We start from the raw sequence: 20,498 nt of genomic DNA, 5'->3' as shown, positions 1-20,498 counted from the left end.
CTTAATCTCTTTAGAATTTTGATAACTACTGTCCTTCTTTACTATTTTATTTATTTATTTTAATTTTATGGCTGCTTGGTTATGGTGCAAATGATATTGCACATTGAAATGATTATTATGAGAAGCATCTTCACCCGTTCTTGGGTAAAGATCTGAGAGGAAATAAAGCTGTAGATGAATCGGCTTCCATCAGGTTAAACCATTAAGGATGTAAACTATGAACATGCATGATGCTGATCGTGGCTAATGATCAGCTTTGGGGTTCAGTGGGAGCTATTTAACTTGAGTTTGCAGTCAATGTTCAGTCTGGCCAAAGACCAACTTACAGTTGAGTAAACAAAGGTTTATCAGGGGTTGTCGGGAATTTAAGATTTATTTATTTAGATTGTATTGACACTGAACAGTCTTCATGTGAAGCAGCTCATGCCAGCTCGGCGTCAGGGACATGACTACCCCAGCCTAACCTTCACCCCAGAACGTGTAATACGTGCTGTAGTCTGTGGTCTGGGATATTTTTCAGAATCAGGTGTTACTGAGTGTTAAATGCAATGGTTCTCAACTGGTCTGGTTTTAAGACCCGCCATCGCCCTTGATGACAAGTCATGATCCAAATCGAGAAAATTTTTTGCTTTGTCAAATTTATTTAATGAAAAAATGGTTCTTGTTAACTTTCAGATGGTAATTACTGTGCTTACATGCACAAACATGAAATAAAACAGTGCAACAACCAAATATAAAGCTTTAGGTGAGTAACAGCTCGCTGATAAATACTATATTAGTAAAATTATTCAGCTACATAAGGCCGCTATACCAATCAAATTCTTTCTGTAACAGCCGTTTTTAACCACTCAGTTGGTGTTTTCATGCAAGAGAAACGACATAAAAAGTGGCGCTGAGAAGTAAATAAAATGTCTTAATATGTGCTTTGCTCCTGACGTCATTTTGCCCTGCAGGTAAAGGCCCGTAAACCACAAAAAACAGGTCCGCAACCAACTTTTGGGCTGGGACACATCGGTTGAGAATCACTGGTCCGTCAATCACACACAAAAAGGCACACACACACACACACACACACACACACACACACACATAGTAGTAAGCTATAATATTTCATAGTTCTGTGTTTTATCATTGTAAATATTTTTTTTAATTATTAAAGAGCCAGGACTAATCCAACATCAGGGAAAAACCAGGAAATAGGTCAAAGTCATTGATATTGAATAAGTCAGAAAAACCACACAAACATGCTAAATTATCCTTCTGCTTCTTCCTTCTTTTTGAACCAGGCTGCCAACGTTTAGAGTTTTAATCTTCTTTGTGTTAGTGTAAATTTTGTCTTTTGGATGTCCTGTTGTGTCTTTATGCATTTGTTCAGATTTCTTTTTTTTTATTTGGCTAGTCTTGATTTCTTTGCTCCGGATTCTCTATGTTTTTACTTTCAACTAGTTTTACTTCCTGTCAGTATGAATTTGGGTCTGGTCAAACAGCAAGGTTCCTATCTGAATTAAATGATCCAGAAGTGTCTAAGCCTTGATAAGAACTGACTGAATCCTCCATATGCTAACGAAGGAGCTTCAGTTCTTCATTTATTATCTCCTTTAATATGAAAAATCATTTTTTTATCCCAGAGTGAAATTACTAATGGTATGGAGATAGTCTGGAAAACACTGGAACATTCTGTATGAGAAAAATGAGAAAGTTCTGTCCCACAATTCCCAGTGGCTGCATCTTTAAAAAACATCATGTTAGTGCAGTCATATTAACTATAATGCAACTTATCAGAATTTAATGATGCACCTTTTCCAGAATGTATATTATACATTTAAAGTTTCAGTGCTGCAGACTCACAACACACCTTTGTGTAAGTGAGATTGGGTTCTCCTCGTTTAGCCGTTATCTTTACCAAAGTGCTTCCACATTTCTAAAACCACCTTCCCTTACGTTTTCCAACAAGCTGAAAGAAAAGCGATTTGGAAAAGCTCTGATTTAATTAGCATTACTTTCTCTTGTTGCTGTTGATACTTAGCTGTTGCCATGTTCTTTCCCAGCTGTCAGCTCTTGTTTTCTGTTCGGACATGATGTTTTATGGAGGACCAGTCTGCAGCACCTCCAGTGTGTTTGGCAAGTTTGTCAAAGAGTCTGTTGTAGTTTATTTGGTCTATTTTGCATTTGGCTCCTCATCCTGCTTCACATGTGACACTTGAGGTTCTGATGTCTCCTAATGAAACAGCAGAGCTGAATCAGAGAGAAGGTCAGAAATAAAGAGAATAAGATGGGTTTGAAATTAAAACTTTAAATGCGTATTTTAATGCAAACATATGTTAAAACAAGACAATTAAAAATAAAAGAAGCATAGTATCACTTCTGTTTACCAAAGTTCTGAAATCTATAGGGAGTGATATGTTAAGTGGTGTCCAGAGCTTCACCCACACCAGGTTTAATGGCTCTCTTATGCTGCCCTCTGCTGGAATTTACCAGGTTTGGTCCCTATTGTAGCCAAATACAAAAATATGTTAAAGCTGTTTTTGTTTTTTTTTTTTTCTTTTTTTTTTTTTTTAAATAATATTCATTCAAAAGAATGTCCCAAATTCTACTTGACAATGTTATCATGTTTATTTGTTATTCTCAAGTGTCATTACTCCTATACTCTAAATCAATATAAATTTACTAAAGTGAAATGAAATTAACATTTGCTTCTATTATTTCCTTACCTGGTGTTGATATTTCATTGACTGGCTTGGATGAAAATAGTTGTTATAAATTTGACTAATGTGGATTTGTTTTAATTGGATCACAACAAATTGGCTTCTACTAAATTTTTTTGTAATTTAAACCCTGAGATGATGTTGTTGTGAACTGGTCCTGCAAATAAAACTGACTTGAACTGAATTAATCTAAGATTTTTATCTAAATGCAAAGCACTCTTTGAATTATCATAACTAACATTCAGATTTTTTAACAAATAATGCTTGAAATGCAAAGAAAATGTACGCAGAGCTTTATAGTTATTGTGATTAATCTACATCTATCCATCCATCCATCCTACTCAGTGACACTGGTTTGTTCTCACTAAATGATTCACTTGACAAAATGAACAAATCAGCTTGTTCTAATAATGTCTGACGCACTTAGCTCCTATGAATGGTTGTGGCCACGTGACCTAACCACACCTCAGCACAGTGATTTGATTCATCATGCGCTACCATACATATTTCGGAGCCTCAGCTGTCGGAGGACCATAACAAGAGTCAAGCAGATGAGCTGGAGCTGAACAACACAACCTGGTCTCACTGGTCTGCTCTGATTAATTATGCCTCAAACTCAAGTTAAAGAGAACAATGTTTACACATGACACAGATCTTTTTTTATTATGGTGGTTATCATTTCATTTGTTGATAGTTTGGCGGCATTGGTAATGAAAAGTAGCACATATGGAATTCTTTTTTTTTTTTCTTCTTTTTACATTTTTTAGGCTATATATTTTGTGGGGATGAAACACAAAGCTGTAGATGTACAATTCTTATTAGGAAAAACAAGCCTAGATAGAATTTCATTATTTGTCCTAATATTACAGTTTAATGAGATAATTTATATCTGATTTCAAAATAAACTGGACGACTTTTAGAATTTCTTTAATATTATTTTGAAAGGTCTGCCGGAAATGCTACGTTAAACGGTTTGTAACGTGACGCTGCGAGCGCTCGAGCCTCCAGCAACAGAAACGCCCTGCATCCTCTCTCCTCTCCTCCAGCATCTATCCTCCGTTTCCTCTCCGCTCCTCCAGACGCGGAGGGCCGCTCTGAACCGACAGAAAGCCGAACAGGACCCCGCTGAAAGACATGGCCGTGTAGACCCAGAGAGGATAAACCAGAACCGACATGGATCCTTCGCTTTCCTCCTTCCTCCACCTCGTCCTCATCGCTTCCCTGAGCTGCTTCCCTGCTTCTTCTGCCGAGCGGAGAGTCGGTGAGTCCATTAACGGATGATTATTAAGGATAACGCGGCTTCCGCGTTCGGTGCAGTTTTTCTTTATTTCTCTCTTTTTTTTTTAAACCCCATGGCAGTTTTCTGGACATATGGTGTGAGAGAACATTTTTATTTGAGATTTCTATGTCAATATTGTATCAGTGGAACCGGCAGAGTGATTCACTGCAGTTTCACCTGAGCCGAGGAAAAACAAACACGGTGATTCAGTTGGTCACAATTATCCAGCAAACATCAACAAGAGCTCATAGAAATATGACATGAAAGCAGCAGCAGAGAGCTGCTGAGGCTCCGCGAGCGTGGAAACACGGAAATTAGCCTGTATTAGATTATGCAGGCCAACATGTCATCACTGTTTACAGTAAACAACGGTTAAACTGCAATAATCAGGCTACTTTCATTCAACAGTTCAGACTTCAGTGCATTACAATAAAGCTATAGTAGAATATAAAATAAGACCAAGAAAATCAATATAATAATGATGAAATAGTAACAATGATAATAATAATTTCATGAACAAAATGCATAACACATAATAAACAAACAAACAAACAAACAAATAAATAAATCGTGTATAATTTAAGTTTTTAAAGCTGAAAAAAAAAAAAAAACCAAACAAAATTGAATTTAAATTATTTGGGAGTAACTAACAACCAACGGAAAACAAACTAACTAACAAACAAAAAGGATTAATATGCAAAAATAAACAAAGAAAGCTAAATAAATAAAAAAAAGAATATAATGAAATTGCAATAAAAATTAAATTACTGTTTGGTAGAACAATCTTCGAGGTGGGGCCTTTTATTAGTGACTATTTTGAATTTTAATAGAAATATGTGGAAATAAACCTGCCTGAGTCATCTTTCCCACTTAGTTTACAGATTTAAAAGTGCTTGTTAACCAATTACTGTTTTAAAATTGAACCGTTTCACTATTGTTACTTTATTATTACTGTCATGTCAACCGCTTGCTAAAAAAACATAGATTTTTACTATTATTGCTTTAAGGAAACTAATTATTATTATTTATTTTTTCACAAATTATTTTTTAAGGAAAAAATAGAAATGTTGCTTTTTTCTTACAGGAAAATTTCAAAGGTTTAAAAAAGGAAACGATTCTGTGTAGGTGTTCACTCAGTTGTAAACAAGAAGAGACAACATCCATCAGTAATAACAGCACTGCAAAGCAATGAAAAATTAGATTATGCACACACTCTTCAGTTTCCAGCTCGGCACTCCCGTGGGAGCCAGCTATTGATCGGAAATGTAAACGTGTGTGTGTGTGTGTGTGTATGTGCTGGTCGAAGACATTAATTTCTCTCATACATGAGTCTATAAATAGCCGATATGTAATGTTTCCTCACTGATCTGAGCTGTGAAGCCTGCAGGATGAGTGAAACAGAGGTCTGTTGTAGACGGTAGTGGGAGGAGGAGGAGGAAGAGCAGGGAGAAGCTGGTGCTCAGGAGTAGGTGTGTGTCAGTGTCGAGACCCTCCTCCTTCCCCTCCTCCTTCTATCTCTGTCAGATTACATAAGCCGCATGCAGAGAGTATGGCTGCCACAGGCTGATAAGATGAGCATCGGACGGGTTATATTCACTACGTCCTTCAGCTTCTCCTGTTTTTCTTTCCATTCTGGGACCTTTGACTCTGACAAAAATGTCTCCACAATCACAGTAAACATGTTTGAACAATCAAAGTGAAATTGCGTTACTGTGGAGGACTAAAATAAATAAAGACTTTAATGGGCTGCAACGTTACTCCTCTTTTACTCAAATGAAACCTGTACAGTGGTGCGACTAGTCTCTGCTGCAGTTGGCCATCATGTTATAAACTTTACATTGAAAAAGTGAGATTTAGTAGTCATGTAGCCTGGATACTTGCATTCATGTAATTAAAAGAAATCATTTTTTCCCCCAATACTTTGATGTCTTTGTGTGTATAGACCTGTTTACCTGATTTATTTACTTATTTTACATCTGCACATGTGCAAAAAACAGTGTAGCTTCCATCTTTTCAACATCACCCATTAAAAGATGGAAGTGTCCCTATCCTAATAAAAAAAGAATACAATAGAAAATACAATGGCATGCAGCCCTGGGAACTCAGAGTATTAACCAAATAAAACATTCATCTGTTGTCTATTTTGCGTGCTTATTAGCGCTCATATTAGCAGCTAATGCTAACACCACCATGTTCAACAAAAACCAGATGCTTTGAAAATAACAGGAAGTTGCGTCACTCCGTATGTACTCAGAAAGTAATCCAGTAACGGACTGGAAAATGCAGAGTTTATCAAATATCGCATTTCAGAAGAATATGTAGGCGTGTCAGATCGGATTATAACCATTACCTGATTACGCCCAAGAAGGAAGTTTTGATGGTCATGTAAACAGGCTCGTTCTTATTCCTTTGGGTGTCCACCTGATAACTCTAAGTCCAGTATATGCAGTATGTTAAGCTGTGCCTATAACACATTGTATGCACACTATTTGCAGCCTTGATAAAGTTTAGGATGTTCAAATGACATCCTTGGCTTTGGTTTGTAATTCTTTTAGGTCTAACTTTGGCCTCCACCACTTCCTGTGAAGAATCTTTACTGAGGATCCACCATTTACCATTCCAAATATTTTGCCTTTAAATTTAAACGATCTTTAACTATTTAGACTAGTCAACCAATCTTAAAGCAGAGAATTGACAAGCCAGCGCACTCTGTCTACTGTTAAAGGCTAAACCCTTTCTTCAGACTTCAGCCTGAAGCCATAATGTCCCTCACGTTTAAGTGTGTACTGTATTTTAATGCAGTAAGCTAGCCAGGCTCTGGCTCTTGCTTCGTTGCCTCTATAAGTGCTCCAAGCCTCTGAAAGAGCACGATTCATGCACGAAGAAGGGCACCCGCAGAGGGGTTGAGGGGGGAGGGACTAATGGGAGCTGCGTTTGACGGACATATCACCAACCAATCTTTTAGAACAGAGTGGTTAAAATGATTGGATGGTGTTTTTTTTTAGCCCTGTGTGTTCCACAGGTGACTAATTTTTTTATTTTTGTGTTAGAATATTTAATTAATCGGCTGCAATTAGGGTGTGAGGGGGATTCTAAGCAATAGCGTAAGAAATGCTCCTGGAAAATATCTTTTAAGCATTATCCTTCACACAGATATGTCTCCAAATTGACACCATTGCCTTTTTTGCTTATTCACTGTGACTAACTAGAGGTGGTGTGGCACTGAGTCTGTCTGATTTTAAACATTGTGGAATTGTCGAAGTGATTTCTGAAGCCGTTTCTGTCTACAGTGGCGTTCTCCGCTGTGTTGAAGAGGGCTGTCAACAAAATCAATACTTTAGTCTCTAATTAGATAGTCATTTGCATCAGTAGTGATATTCCTGGAGGTCCTTCTGTTTGCAGGCACACGGCCCCTCCTGTCACTAAGAGCTGATCACATGAACACACAGAGATGCTGCTGCAGCTTAAAACTGATTTTACATGTTTTTATTGTTCTGTTCTAAAGCGTTCAGATGTGTTGATGCAATGCCAAAGAGGAGAGACATCAATGATCTTAGAGAAGCAATGGTTGCTCTCCATCACTCTGGAAAGGATTATTGGAATCAACCTGGAGTTGTTTTTATTATTTTACACTGAGAAAGATTAGTTACAAGTGGCAAACATGTAAGACAACTGTCAATGTCAATCTGTGGGAGTTGGCATGACAACGTGCACATCCTTTGCATACGATACTGTCATTGTCAGTCTGCTGCTTGGTGATCAGGCCAGGCATGGGCCAGTGGTGGAGGCCCAGCTGCACCTCAATACAAAACAAATAAAGACATGATTTATTTTTGGAATTCCTCTCACTATGCATCAAATAACAATATTAACGGCACAGAAATGGAGATACAGATACAGATGGTTTTAGACAAGAAGATGAAAGATGTCAGAGTGGAAGCTGTGATTAATCAGTGTCAGTATTTCCTACGGAAGTTAGAGGGTTTTAATGTGGACAAAACAAGTTTCAAGTCTTTTATTGGACCTACTGAATCAGTTTTAAAATTTTCTGCTTTTTATTGGATTGGACATATTGGAGCCAAAGATTTAGCCAAGTTAAACAGGGTGGTGAAGGTGACCTGTAAAATGATAGGCCTCCCTCAGACCTCACCACCTTTTGGTTACTGTTTTTTTATTTAATTTTAGTGTTTATTTATTTTTTAAGAAGGGTCATATTTCAAAGACTGTTCTTTTTATTTGATTTTAGTGTTTTTAATTCAATTTTAGTAGGTTTTATTTGGTGATTTCATTGGAAAGTCATATTTGGTGTATGTGAATGAAGAGTTCACTAGAAGGTCAGACTTTGCAATGTTCAGAGAAACTACAAAAAACCTAAGAGCTACAATTCCAGTCAAAAGTTCAGACACACTTTCTAGTTGGATTTAATAGGAAAGAGTGTCCAAGCTCTTGACTGGTACTGTATATCTCAGACTCTCCAGGCTTTGGTTAGCATGTTAAATGTTCATGTTCATGACAGTACATCAGAAAAAGACTGAACAGGTATGGCTTGTTTGGTAGGGCTGCAGGATAAAGAACATGACTGCGTGGCTTAGGTTTGCAAAGCCACTTCTTCTGGAACAATGTCAGACCAAAGTGGAGATGTTTTCTCATTATTTACAGCACCACGTTTGGAGAAAACCAGCACAAATACCTCATACCAACTTTCAAGCACGGCCGTGGCGGGATGATGATGTGGGCTTGTTTAACAGCCACAGGACCTGGACACCTTGCATTCATTGAGTGGACCATGAACTCATCCAAAGACCAAAATATTCTATGTGTGTGCATCTATCTTGACAGCTAAAGCTCAGCTTAAACTGAATCATGCAACAGGACGATGATCCCAAATACAGCAACAAATCTACAACAGAATGGCTGAAAAGAGAAAAGAATGAAGGTGCTGACATGGTCCAGTTAAAGTCCAGACCTCAAACTGGTTGAAAAGCTGTGGTGGGACCTGAAGAGAGTTGTGCAGAAACAAATATTTTGGCTTATTATTGCCAAACAAATAATGAGAGTGCACATTGCGTCACATCTGAGGCTTCATCAACCGCACTGTAAGACCTGCTAAAGACCAGATATTTTTTTTTTATTATGCCCTGATTTGCAAAACCTTAGAACTGAAAGAGTACATACTTTTTTTTCTTTTATACTACCACAGTGTTTCTTGTTTATCATGCTGTGCTATATGATTATAATTTGCAACATCCGGGGATTAGCTGCTGCCACCTGCCACAGTTTTATTTTTACTGCTATCCCAGTAACCTTCACTCATCCTGCTTTCTGTTTCCATACCTGCAGTTTGGTCAGATTGCTGTTGTGGAGTCCTCTATTTGGTCCTTTCTCTTGTGGTGAACTGCAACTCCACCATCTTGGTCAATTTATACTCTAAGCAGATACATATTGCAGCCATTTTTCAGCCATTTTTAAACTGTTACTTAAATGTAATGTTGGAGTGAAAAATCCATTAAAATTGAACTAATGAAGTAAAACTGAACTACACCTTTAAACTACTGCATGTTTTAATGGACTAAAATTAAGTTATTCAAACTAGCTCATAGAAAGCTTTAAACTTTGAAAATGTATAATATAAACCTGAAAATGGAGTGGGTTACTTTATCCCCTGTGTGCTTTGTACGTTAGAAATTCTAATAAAAAATGACTTGCACTGACCTTGTGAGCATAATATTCATTTGAACGAGTCCTGTATAGTCCCTTTTGGAGCCACTGCAGTGAGTAAATCATGACCATTATGTTGAAGACCTTAATCAAAGTAACATTTTGTTGGATTTCTTTGTCATGACTATTGTATCTTTTACATGTGGAACTCAAAATGTACAATGTGCTTCTTTAAAGAAAGGTTTCCATGTTGACAAAAAAGGTAAAACAAACTAGATATTAGGTGGAAAAATGTGAAAGACTGACGCAATCTGCTGGAAACACAGCTTGGGCAGTCAGAGATGTTTGTCTCCTCTAAAGATGATCACAAAATTGTGTTCATCATCAACATAACATTGATGTTTAACTACCGTCTTTAGCAGACCTGTCCACAAAATGGACTTATGAATCAAGCTCATGAACATAATCAATTCATAAAGCTTCACATCTTCCATGTCTGGACCTAGAAGTGGGCAGCTTCAGAAAAGCCAAAGTTCAGTTCTCCAATTGATGTTAAATTCCAAGCTGGAGTCAGTGATCCTCTGTACTTCATTTTTTTAAGCTTTACATTTTTTGCAGGGTGCAATCAGTAGATTGGTTCAGCTTTAGATGGCAGTTTTTTTTTCATTACCAAGGATGGAGAGTTATTATTTGTTTTAAAGAAACAGGAAGTATCTAAAGGATATTGTTACCATGTCTGAATGCTTCCTGAATAAATAAATGAATAAATAAATAAATAAATAAGTAGATGAATGAGTGAATGAATGAATGAATGAATGAATGAATGAATGAATGAATGAATGAATGAATGAATGAATGAATGAATATCTAGAGATTGGTAAATAGATAATAACAAAATAAAATAAAATAAAAGCCAATGAAAATATAAATAGAGTAAAAAGAGAAAATAAAATTCAAATAAATTTAAACAAATAAATCAGCTGCATTGGAATGAGTGGGCATAGATGAAGGGTGAATGAATAAATAAATACATTTTTTTTAAGTAAAAAGTCTAACTTCAAGGACTAAATGAGGAAATGGGCGGCTGTAGCTCAGGAGGAAGAGCAGTCGTTTTCCAACCAGAAACTTGGTGGATCGATTTAAGGTTTCCCCTGATGACTTGCCGAAGTGTCCTTGGGAAAGACACTGAACACCACGTTAACTCCCAATATGTCTATTGGGGTATTGACACATTGGGTGTGTGGTACTCAGTATATAACAGTAGAAGTGCTGTATGAGTGTGAATGGGGGGATGTAGTGTAAAAGTGCTTTGACTAGAAAAGTGCTATATAAGTACAGTCCATGTACCTGTTAGGGGTCCGTGAACTTTGAGAAGTACCACATGCTCCATGAGATGGGTCTTTCCCTTGCAGCTTTAGTTTTCTTCCTTGGTTTCTATTACTAATCACCACATTTGTGTTACTCTCCTCAACAGGATACCTATGTTTGGATTAACTTTTAGACTGTGTTCTGGCTGTACCCTCAGTTTATTGTTTTTATTTTCTTTTTAAAGTAACCTTGATTCAATACTTTTTTGAGTATCAAGATACCATAATACTGATACAAAATATGCCATTTGTTTTCACTTTTGAGAGTTTTAGGTAATAAGAGTGCATATGAAGTCCGGACACATTGTAGTTCTTCTGTGTCACATGATTATGGTAGCCAATCAGATGTCTTAGTGATGATGCTGCTGCTGTTAGTGACGATAAGATTTCTTTCTTTATATTTTCCTGGTTTAATACAGGTTATAGCATATTATGTTTTATTATTTTTAACATATTACTATTACATATATATTTGTATTCAATAAATTTGAATAATATTATGTTAATCTGTAGTCTAGTTTAATCATTTTAAAGGTTGATTTATCTTATTTTTATTTAATTTACTCATCAGTATAATTATTGTTTTAAAATAATTTCTTTTAAGTACTTATGTTCTTGAGTTTATTTATATTTCATACTGCCTTTGCAATAAAGATATTAATGCACACTGTACAATCTAGATTTTCCTTTAAGGGCCAAGAAGTATCGATATAGGTATCAATGAAATAGTACCATAAAGTAATGGTATTGTATTGACAGGACAAATATTGGTATCACCCATCCATACCTTTAATGTCTCTTTCTGACACACATAATCATGGTCTCCTCCACCGTCGCCATGTTTACTGTCATGTGAAACTAACGTCAGACCTCAGAGGTGAACTCTGAACTCTGCACTGCCCTCTAGTGGATGTATTGCCTAACAACCATACCGCCGTATTAGAGTATGAAACACTGACATTTGATACAGACATATCTATTTGCCTATGTACAGAAAGCAAAAAGAACCTTAATGCTGATTTTATGAAAATTATCTTGATATCTGTCTTTTTCCAAATCTTATATGTATAAAAGCTAAAAACAAACTTTTTTTAATGTAATGCTGGAAACTTTTTTTGGTGAGAAATATTTATGTTTCATTGACCAGTTGAAACTGCAGACATATTATCACATCTCCAGACGGTTTTGCAGCTATTCACTATAAGAACTGGGTTCATGGCATGAGCCTCAAGCATTGTTCAGAACATTTTTTATAGCAGTCCAACCCTGATATGAGGTAGAAAAACAAACAAACAAACAAACACACAAAAAAAAACACAGCAAACAAACAAAAAACAGATCACATAATTTACCACAAAACAAAACTGACATTTTCACTCAGCTTGCTTAGCATGACAGTAAGATTTTTTTTTTTTTTTAACCTTTTCTGTGTTGTTTGCTCATTATTAACAGAGCTGATAAGTTTGGGATTTCCCAATTTGAACCACCTTCCTGAACAGATTTCCTTTATTTCTGCTTCACAGATTTAGTTTCTTGCTTCATTGTGATGCAAACAATGTCTTGATAAGGAAATGACAAATCAGAGGACTTTCTCCTTTTATGGTTAAATATGGAGGTTGGTATATAAGAGAATTATTAAGGAGAGCCACGCATACACACCTTTATAAATGTAGTGAAAAGATCTTTTTCTCTCCATTTGCTCATCATGTGTGTTCTTCTTTGCTTTTTTTTGTCTGAACTCCAATTAATGCCAGTGTTTATTGTTACGGTCACGGTGAGATTTTATCATCAAGTCTCAGATTTTCCCTCCTGGGATTTAAACCTGGGTGAAATTCAGCTGCAGGTTTCCTCAATCATTAACCTAGACCTGGTTGCCACCATGTTCACCTAGTGTGACCGTCACCACGGTAATGCTCATTAAATTTTCAATCTTGATGATTATGTGGTTGAGTCAGGGCAAAGCAGCTGCAGAGGGAATTTATTGTAACTGTGCTTGTAATAGACGAGGACAAGGAGAGCACATGAGAGCTGTTAATGTCACAGCAGCAGAGATTTTGATTTTAACTTCCCCCTGGGACGTTATGTGGTTGGTGCAGTTTGTTTATTAACAGCATAATACCTTTAGTAAAGGCAGAATTTGCATGATTTAAGCCAAGGAAAGGGAGGACCCAGTATAAAAGTGATTAACTTCATGTCTTGGTCCAGATTCAGTCATTTCTTTATCCAATAAAATCATCCCCTGGACAACTTTATAATGACATTTGGGCTGTTTTAGGTATTCTTTATGTTCATATTTAGTTTTTCCTCAACAAAAACACTGGAGAAAAGCATAAGAAGCGGGTTAAACTCAGCTTGTTGTCAATTTTATACTGCGGTCTCTCGCAGTGTGGCAACAAAAATCCTCTATGTGCCCAAACCCAATGTTGGACACTGTCCTCCTCTCCAGAACGTGGCCATGTGGTACATCTGCTTGCAGGCAAACACATTTATTCATAAACCTTCATTATAGGACACAGCAATTATTCTTTTGGCAGAACACCTCTAACTGTGAACAAGAGTTATGACCTGAGTAGCTGTAGGGGATTTTAGCTCTACACACACATTAGAGGCTCCAAGTTGTTGTTTTGTTCTGCCATTTAACCATTCATCAGTGGTAATACTCTATGGCTAATTTGCAAATAGCTAAAAACCGACATTACTGAAGCACCATCTCAACCTGAATCAATATTTACATGTCAATAAACCAGGACATTGTGACTACACACTAAGTCCTCCTCATGCTACCAAAGGAGGTCTGAATGGTCAGTGTGAGGACAAAAAGAAGTCCTGGAATATGTGGTCATGATGTTAGCAATAGTTCCTTTTAGTTTTCTAATTTGAAGGGCGCGTTCCTTGTAGATCGGGCTTGGTCCGATTAAGTCCCAAACTTTTTCTACAGGGCTCCTTTTTCATCCAAAATAATACTGCCAAATTACATCTGAGTACGGCGCTCCAAACTCCAAAAACGGACTAAATTGCGCCTGTAAAGGACCAAGAAAGTGGACAGAAGGCTCCATCTGTATTGTGTATTTGAGGTAGAGAATATATGAAGGCTCAGGATTCCATCAGATCCCATCAGATCGGTATCAGGAGAGTTTGGAGGCTGATTTAACACTCCAGACTTCATTTACTTGGTTACATTCTGAACTATTTTAGCTCTGATATGAATGTTTATAACTTGCTTTTAATAGCACTTGTCTGGCTCAGTATGACCTTCAGCTAAGAACATCCAGCACATGGTAACAGATAAGCAAGACTGTGATGTAACTAAAAACCATCAGTTAGATATACATATAGTGACATATGCAAGGACCAGATGTGATTAAGAATCATCCTTTATCAGGTATGTCTGTCGCATTAGATACACGCCTAAATTCACACACATAGCATCAGGCACCTCTATCTAAAATGTATTACTACTCCTATTAATGGTAAATTCCCCACACCACCTCACTATCAACTGGCACAACGTCCTGTTCAGATTATCCCTCTGGTCTCCCTCTCTGAGCCCGGAGAGGATGCTGAAGACCCACGTCTGTAACTGGAAGAAGACTGTTATTTGTATCCCTGAACCCCTTTACATACACACCTTCTGCTACTGCTAACACGTCATATATAATTTCACATACTGTACACGTAGCCGGCGTGAGATTTATAGTTTTCTCTATATGCTTCTTTTACAGTAGTTAAACTTTATCAGGAAAATTTATGTAGGTTTTCTGCTAGGACAGTTTTCTGTTTGACGTACCACAGTGCTAGCTTCAGATAATGATAGCAGAATGACTATTTTGTTTATCCCCACTACTAGTATGTTTATCATTTCTACAAAAATGTACTATGACAAATGCTTTTTGATTACACTTGTTTACCTGTTTGTTTAGTTTTTTTCTTTATTTTATTTTATTTTATATTTTAATAATGGGTTCTTTGTGTCCAACCTAAGCAGATTTTTAGTGGTCCACTGCTGTGCTGGGGGAGGCTGCTACTGTAGGAGAGTGCAGTTGTAGAGACCGGGCTGCATAAATATTTAGGTAGGAAGGCAGGATGCAGCAAAAGACTGAAAAAGATGCAGTTTTTACCTGTCTGTAGTCATATTGTTGTGGCTGAGGGTGTTTGTCCTCATTATAATATTTAAATAGCATTTGAACATGTAAATGTGGCCAAAAACGGTCCAATAGAGGAATAATGGGAGTTGGCAACAGCCACGTGTTGAGTGAAGCAGGTGATACTGGCTTAGAACAGTCCAGAAATCTCTATAAAAATCTAATTTGGTAAAATATAATTAGTATTTCATGATTATTTTAATAGATTTTATTTCTCTATGGGCCGACATGACCCTTGTCTTAAAATCAAATAGTGTACCATTAATTAACTGGTATTATTTTTTGTCTTCTTACAGCTTTACAGCCAAGCAGAACATCATATTTTCATATCAGTGCATCTGATCTTAGCAGATCTGCCATATTTTTATTTTCTCAGTCATTCTCATATCTTAACATTGCCATAAATGTTCAGTGTTTTCACTGTAAAATATGCTTTAATTTTTTCTTTCTTTTTTTTTTTTTTTTTACCCAGGAAGCATTTCTTTTAATCATTTACATTTATCTGTTATGCATGGCAGATGTTATTATTTCAGGGCTCTAATGTAAGTAATACTAAACTGTTCTTATTGCCTTGGTGAGTGTTTCATCCTAAAAACTGTAATTATTGTAAGCCAAGTGGGAATATGTGCTATAATTGCTATTGGGATACTGTGGACTGTCTAAAATCACAACAACAGCAACAAACTATTAAGAAAACGGCTGTAAAATGTAAATAATAGAACACTGACAGTAACAGCTAATATAAAGGATGCAGTTTATTTTGTAAGAGCTACAGACAGTGTTTGTCTTTTCAAAGAGCTACTATGAATTTCTAAAACAGTTGCTAATGTGATGTGACCATGTGTGAAATAATGCATGAAACCACTGTAGTCAGAGTAAGCAGTTTTTCCTGTTTTATTTATCTATTTATTTCCCTTCAGTTCTGCATGCCGTACTGTTGGCTGAAAGGCTTATCGTCTGAACTAACAAAACAAACTTGGCTAGATGTTTAAAGATGGCTTAAAGCTGGTTGTCATGGTGTTGAGGTGAATATTTCATTATTTTCAAACCTTATTTGCAATGTTTATTGTTGCAGGTGTATTCAGCTTTAAACAGTAGAATGTTGGCTACTGTTTTTAATCACTGGATTCGCACTGACTGTTTTTTACTTTTCTCATGGAGGCTTAGACAAATTTTATACAGAGGAATAAAGAAGATTTCTTTATACATGTTTAAATGACCATTCTGAACCCAAGATCATGCTGTGAGGTGGTGTTTTATTTAGCGTTTGCTTTAATGATTTTTTCTGTTTGAAAACGTTGCCATCAATCAGTGTATTGATCAGCCAGGAGAGAAACCAAAGGTCGAGTGAAAAGCTTGTCGTTCTGCTGTTTGCCTGCTCGCTGCAAGCTGTTGTTTCTGGCTGTGTTGTATGGTATTTTTTCCTTGTTCTGGTTTCTCATCACAGTGCAGGCAAATCTGTGTCTGTTCTGAGCTTTTTTCCCAGAGAAATGTGCCCGTTTGACCGTGCAGGGTTTGTTCCTGCTCACAACAATACTCTCTTAGTCGCTCCTGGATATTTATGGCTTTTAACAGTTTCCACAAAACGGGTAGAAATTGACCCGCTTTGCTGTTTTCCAACCATGTTACATGCAATAGGGTCTTACTATCAGCGTATAAGGTGAAGTTGTTGATTGAAGTCACCAGCACTTAAGGGTTACGATAAAAGACAGTTCAGAAAGCAAAGCCTTAATACATGATGGATCACTCGTCTTAGTGGTTAGTCAGAGAGAAAAGACAAAGATCAAAAGGTGAGGAAAGAGTTGTTTTGCAGCAGGAGACAGAAGACTATTGCCAATTATAGCTGAAGAGTTTGTGCACACTTCCTAATTAAGAAATGGATCTCCACATTCTGCTTCCACTAAACAGAAAAGAACAAATGCTGTCTTCAAATACCCCCCCCCCCCCCCCCCCCCCTTGTGTTTGTCTAAGTTGTCAAGTGGCGTGTTTTTGTTATTGATTGTTTTTTCAGAAATGAATCCCAAGCTAATTGGATTGCTGTCATCTTAAAAAAATGAAGAAGCAAAATAGCCTTACAGATAACCCAAGGCACTTCCTTCTAAACATATAAAGTGGCTAGACGACACACAGACAGCCAATTAAAAAGCTCTTTTCTTTATCAGCCATGGAGAAAACCTAAAATTGAGCCTGACCTTCCACAATCTAACAATAACACTACAAGCACGAGGGAAGCCTTAAAAAGGCTCTGCTCTTTTTAACAAAATCCAAATATTTGTTAAATTGATATGAAAATTGCATTTAAATTAAAGACAATTTATATAAAATACATTCTGAAAGTTTATCATGAGGATGAACATGTTATTTTCCAATGTAAGCTGCCACATGTTACTTGGTTAGCCTAGCTAACCTGACTAGCTAACTGGTAATTGTCAGCCTTTTTTAAGCTGACATGAATTTTTTGTTCAACACTTCTCTTCTTTATCAGAGCTATGCTTCTACTACAGGAATTTAGTCAACATTAGTACCTTTGCTATGCCAGCTTTTTTGCTAAGGTGGCACTAAAATGGCATGCTAAAAATACAATAATTTATGATTTTTACTAAATTGGTTTGCACAGTTACATAAAAATGCTTTTTAAAAGAAAAAAACAAGATTAATACTTGAAAAGTCAAGAGTCAAAAGGTTTGTATTTATCTGCATTGCTGTGTTTTACCCACAAGATTTAGCCTCTTGCTAACAGTTGTGACTTAGCATCACTTCCAAGAACATCGATTAGCATTTTTAGGCTAATATCATTTAAATTTTCAGTATCAAATTTAAAAACCCTGCTATTGTAGGGGTATACCACTCAGGTTATTACTCTGTGGAAGGCGGGAGACGGTTGCAGTTCCTTTCTGACTTTTAGATCTGATCAGGTTCTTGTGTTTAGAGATGATGTAAAACAATATGTTTTGTTATAGGTCCAAAGATTTGTGAATGCAATGTCATTGTGATAAATAAGTCATCTCTGATTTTAGATTCATCACTTTCAGCATTTTGTGATAAATTAGTTAGATTTTTTACAACCTATTACTTTTTAAATAGGATTTTAATTAATCACATTGTTGTGCTCCATTTAGTAATACATTTTATGGAATTTATTAACTTTTAACTGTTATGTTGATTGGTTTTTTGACTACTGACTACTACTAACTGCACTTTTTAACTGTTTTTCCTTTGGGTGAAGTACTTTGAGTTGCAGTTATGCTAGGTGATATATGAATAAAGAAAAATAAGATGTAAAAGTAAATGTCATTGTGACATATATTGTGTAGTTATGGCTTCTACAAATAACGCCAGCTAAATTTCTTAGCGTGTTCTGTGGATATAAGCATCAGATTTTTTTGGTCATATTGGTTGTTGAACTTAATCATTCAGGCTTCTTCCAGCTCATCCTGCAGGTGCTTGATAAAATTGGGAACTGGTGTTCCTACTGGAAGCACAGGACTGAGAAGTGATCTGGCTGAATACTCCTGGTTGCTTTACCTAAGTTTAAATGAGTTTGACCAGTTTTTCAACTGATTTGAATTGATTTGATTTCAAAGTTTACTCTCAAGAAAATGTGTTAGTTGTAGATGATAACATATTATCTAAACAAATGGAATTAAAGATAGTTAATTTTCTTTAAAAATAGTAAATGTGGATTTTTGATCATGTTTAAAAATGAACAAATGTGCATTGCTCCTTATTTTTCTAAGATGCATTTGATAAATATTAATAACAGAGAAATTCTTAACACAGTATCCCTTTCTTTTGGGAATAGCTGAGTTGTGACTAATTAGTCTTCTAATAATGCTATTCTACATAACAAAAAACCTTTTAGGTCATTGCTAAATTAGTCTTATTCAACCATGTAATGTCATTCATTCTCAAAATTGCATGTCCTATGTAAGCATTCGTTTACAATTTTTAACTTGACCACTCTCAGTCTAATTGTTGGCCTTTATCCTCGTAAACAGCAGGTGTTTGAGCAGATAGATGGCATTGTGGGAAATGTAGTTCTTGTTTATCAGTGAGCACAGCTTGTAATGACCCTGCCAGGAGGCATTAAAAGCCACAGTCTGGATGAAGCTGACTGAAACTGTGTTCCTCTCATGTCGCCAGCTTGGCATCAGTCCGGAGTGCAATGATGTTACCTATTTCACACTCCGCTGCAGAGACGTGATGAAACCAGCAAGCAAAACCTCAAGGTGGCAGGAAAAAGTCCATGAGCAGCATGCGCAGTCACTGACCACATCTTCAACCTTAACCAACTGCGGACTACTCTTTCTTGGAAGCAAATTTTATAAAGAAATCTGTCATTTTCTCAACTCAGCTTTAGTTGCTTTTTGGTTTCACAGATTTTGGTTTCTCCATTGTAAATAGAATTATTTTATTCTAATCTAATGAATTAAATGTGGGAGAAGCTGCAGTTTGCTTTTTCATAATACATTCTGTTTTGTTTGCACTTTTTATGAAATTACATAGCCCTGTAAATTAAAGAAATGATTAAATGAAATGGGATATGCAGAGGATAATGGGATAATACTTGGTTTCATTACCATTGTATCTTTAGACTGTGTTAATACCAAATTTTCTGTGCTCCAAAATTTTGTAATGGGAGTTAGAAGAAGTGCTTTTTGCCAAAGTAGGCTTACAGCCTTTTGGTTGCGACATTATAATTCCCTTTTAGTTGCAAGCCTCTTTGTATTCCTTTTCTGGCTTGTATATTTTTACTCTTATATTGTTTTGCAGGAATTGGTCCAAACACTACATGAGCCCTTTAAAGCTGCTGTAATGAAACTCTAACTTTTTGTAAATAGCATTTCTGTTTTACATGTCTCGGTTTTTAACAAGGCTTCTTCTGCTGGAAACTGCAGTGATTGCTGTCTGTTTTTCCACAGAGATGTAAACAAACACAAGCGCTGGTGAGTCTCTTTTTTTCTAACTTGAAAACAGAAACATAATGAGCATCCAGCAAACATGTTACAAGCTCATAGCAAATGACTTCCCTGCGATATGTCTTCATCAGAGACAAATTGAGGACAAAGAAATGAGGACACTATGGCAAGATGTAGATCTAAAGCTTAAAAAAACTTCACAGTATTTGTATTTTGAGGTAATTTATGTCAGCTTTGCACTCCCCTTTTTAATATGATTGACACAAAACAGCAAACTTGAATGCTTTCTGCTATATAAGTAGGTACATAGTATGTTGGCTTTCCATATGAGAAGGTTTTTCTTGAAAGGTGAAACCCAAATTAAAGTTTATTACCAGACAGAGGGGTATAAACAGCAAAGGCACAGAATGTAAAATAAACGGTGAGTT

At 36.4% G+C, this 20,498-nt stretch overlaps 1 protein-coding gene across 2 annotated transcripts in view; it reads left to right on the top strand.

Moving 5' to 3' along the window:
• Positions 1-3,693: 3,693 nt before the first annotated feature.
• LOC121643841 (receptor-type tyrosine-protein phosphatase N2-like) overlaps positions 3,694-20,498 on the top strand; it is a 252,573-nt gene continuing 235,768 nt past the window's right edge. For both annotated transcript variants that reach the window (XM_041991400.1, XM_041991399.1), the window contains exon 1: positions 3,694-3,966. In XM_041991400.1, the coding sequence (XP_041847334.1) occupies positions 3,879-3,966 (88 nt within the window). In that variant the 5' untranslated portion in view covers positions 3,694-3,878. The remainder of the gene's footprint in view (positions 3,967-20,498) is intronic.

Source organism: Melanotaenia boesemani, chromosome 8, assembly GCF_017639745.1.
Source record: "Melanotaenia boesemani isolate fMelBoe1 chromosome 8, fMelBoe1.pri, whole genome shotgun sequence".
NCBI lineage: Eukaryota > Metazoa > Chordata > Actinopteri > Atheriniformes > Melanotaeniidae > Melanotaenia > Melanotaenia boesemani.
The sequence above is the reverse complement of the archived record's forward strand: the minus strand, read 5'-3'. Positions and strand labels throughout refer to the sequence as shown.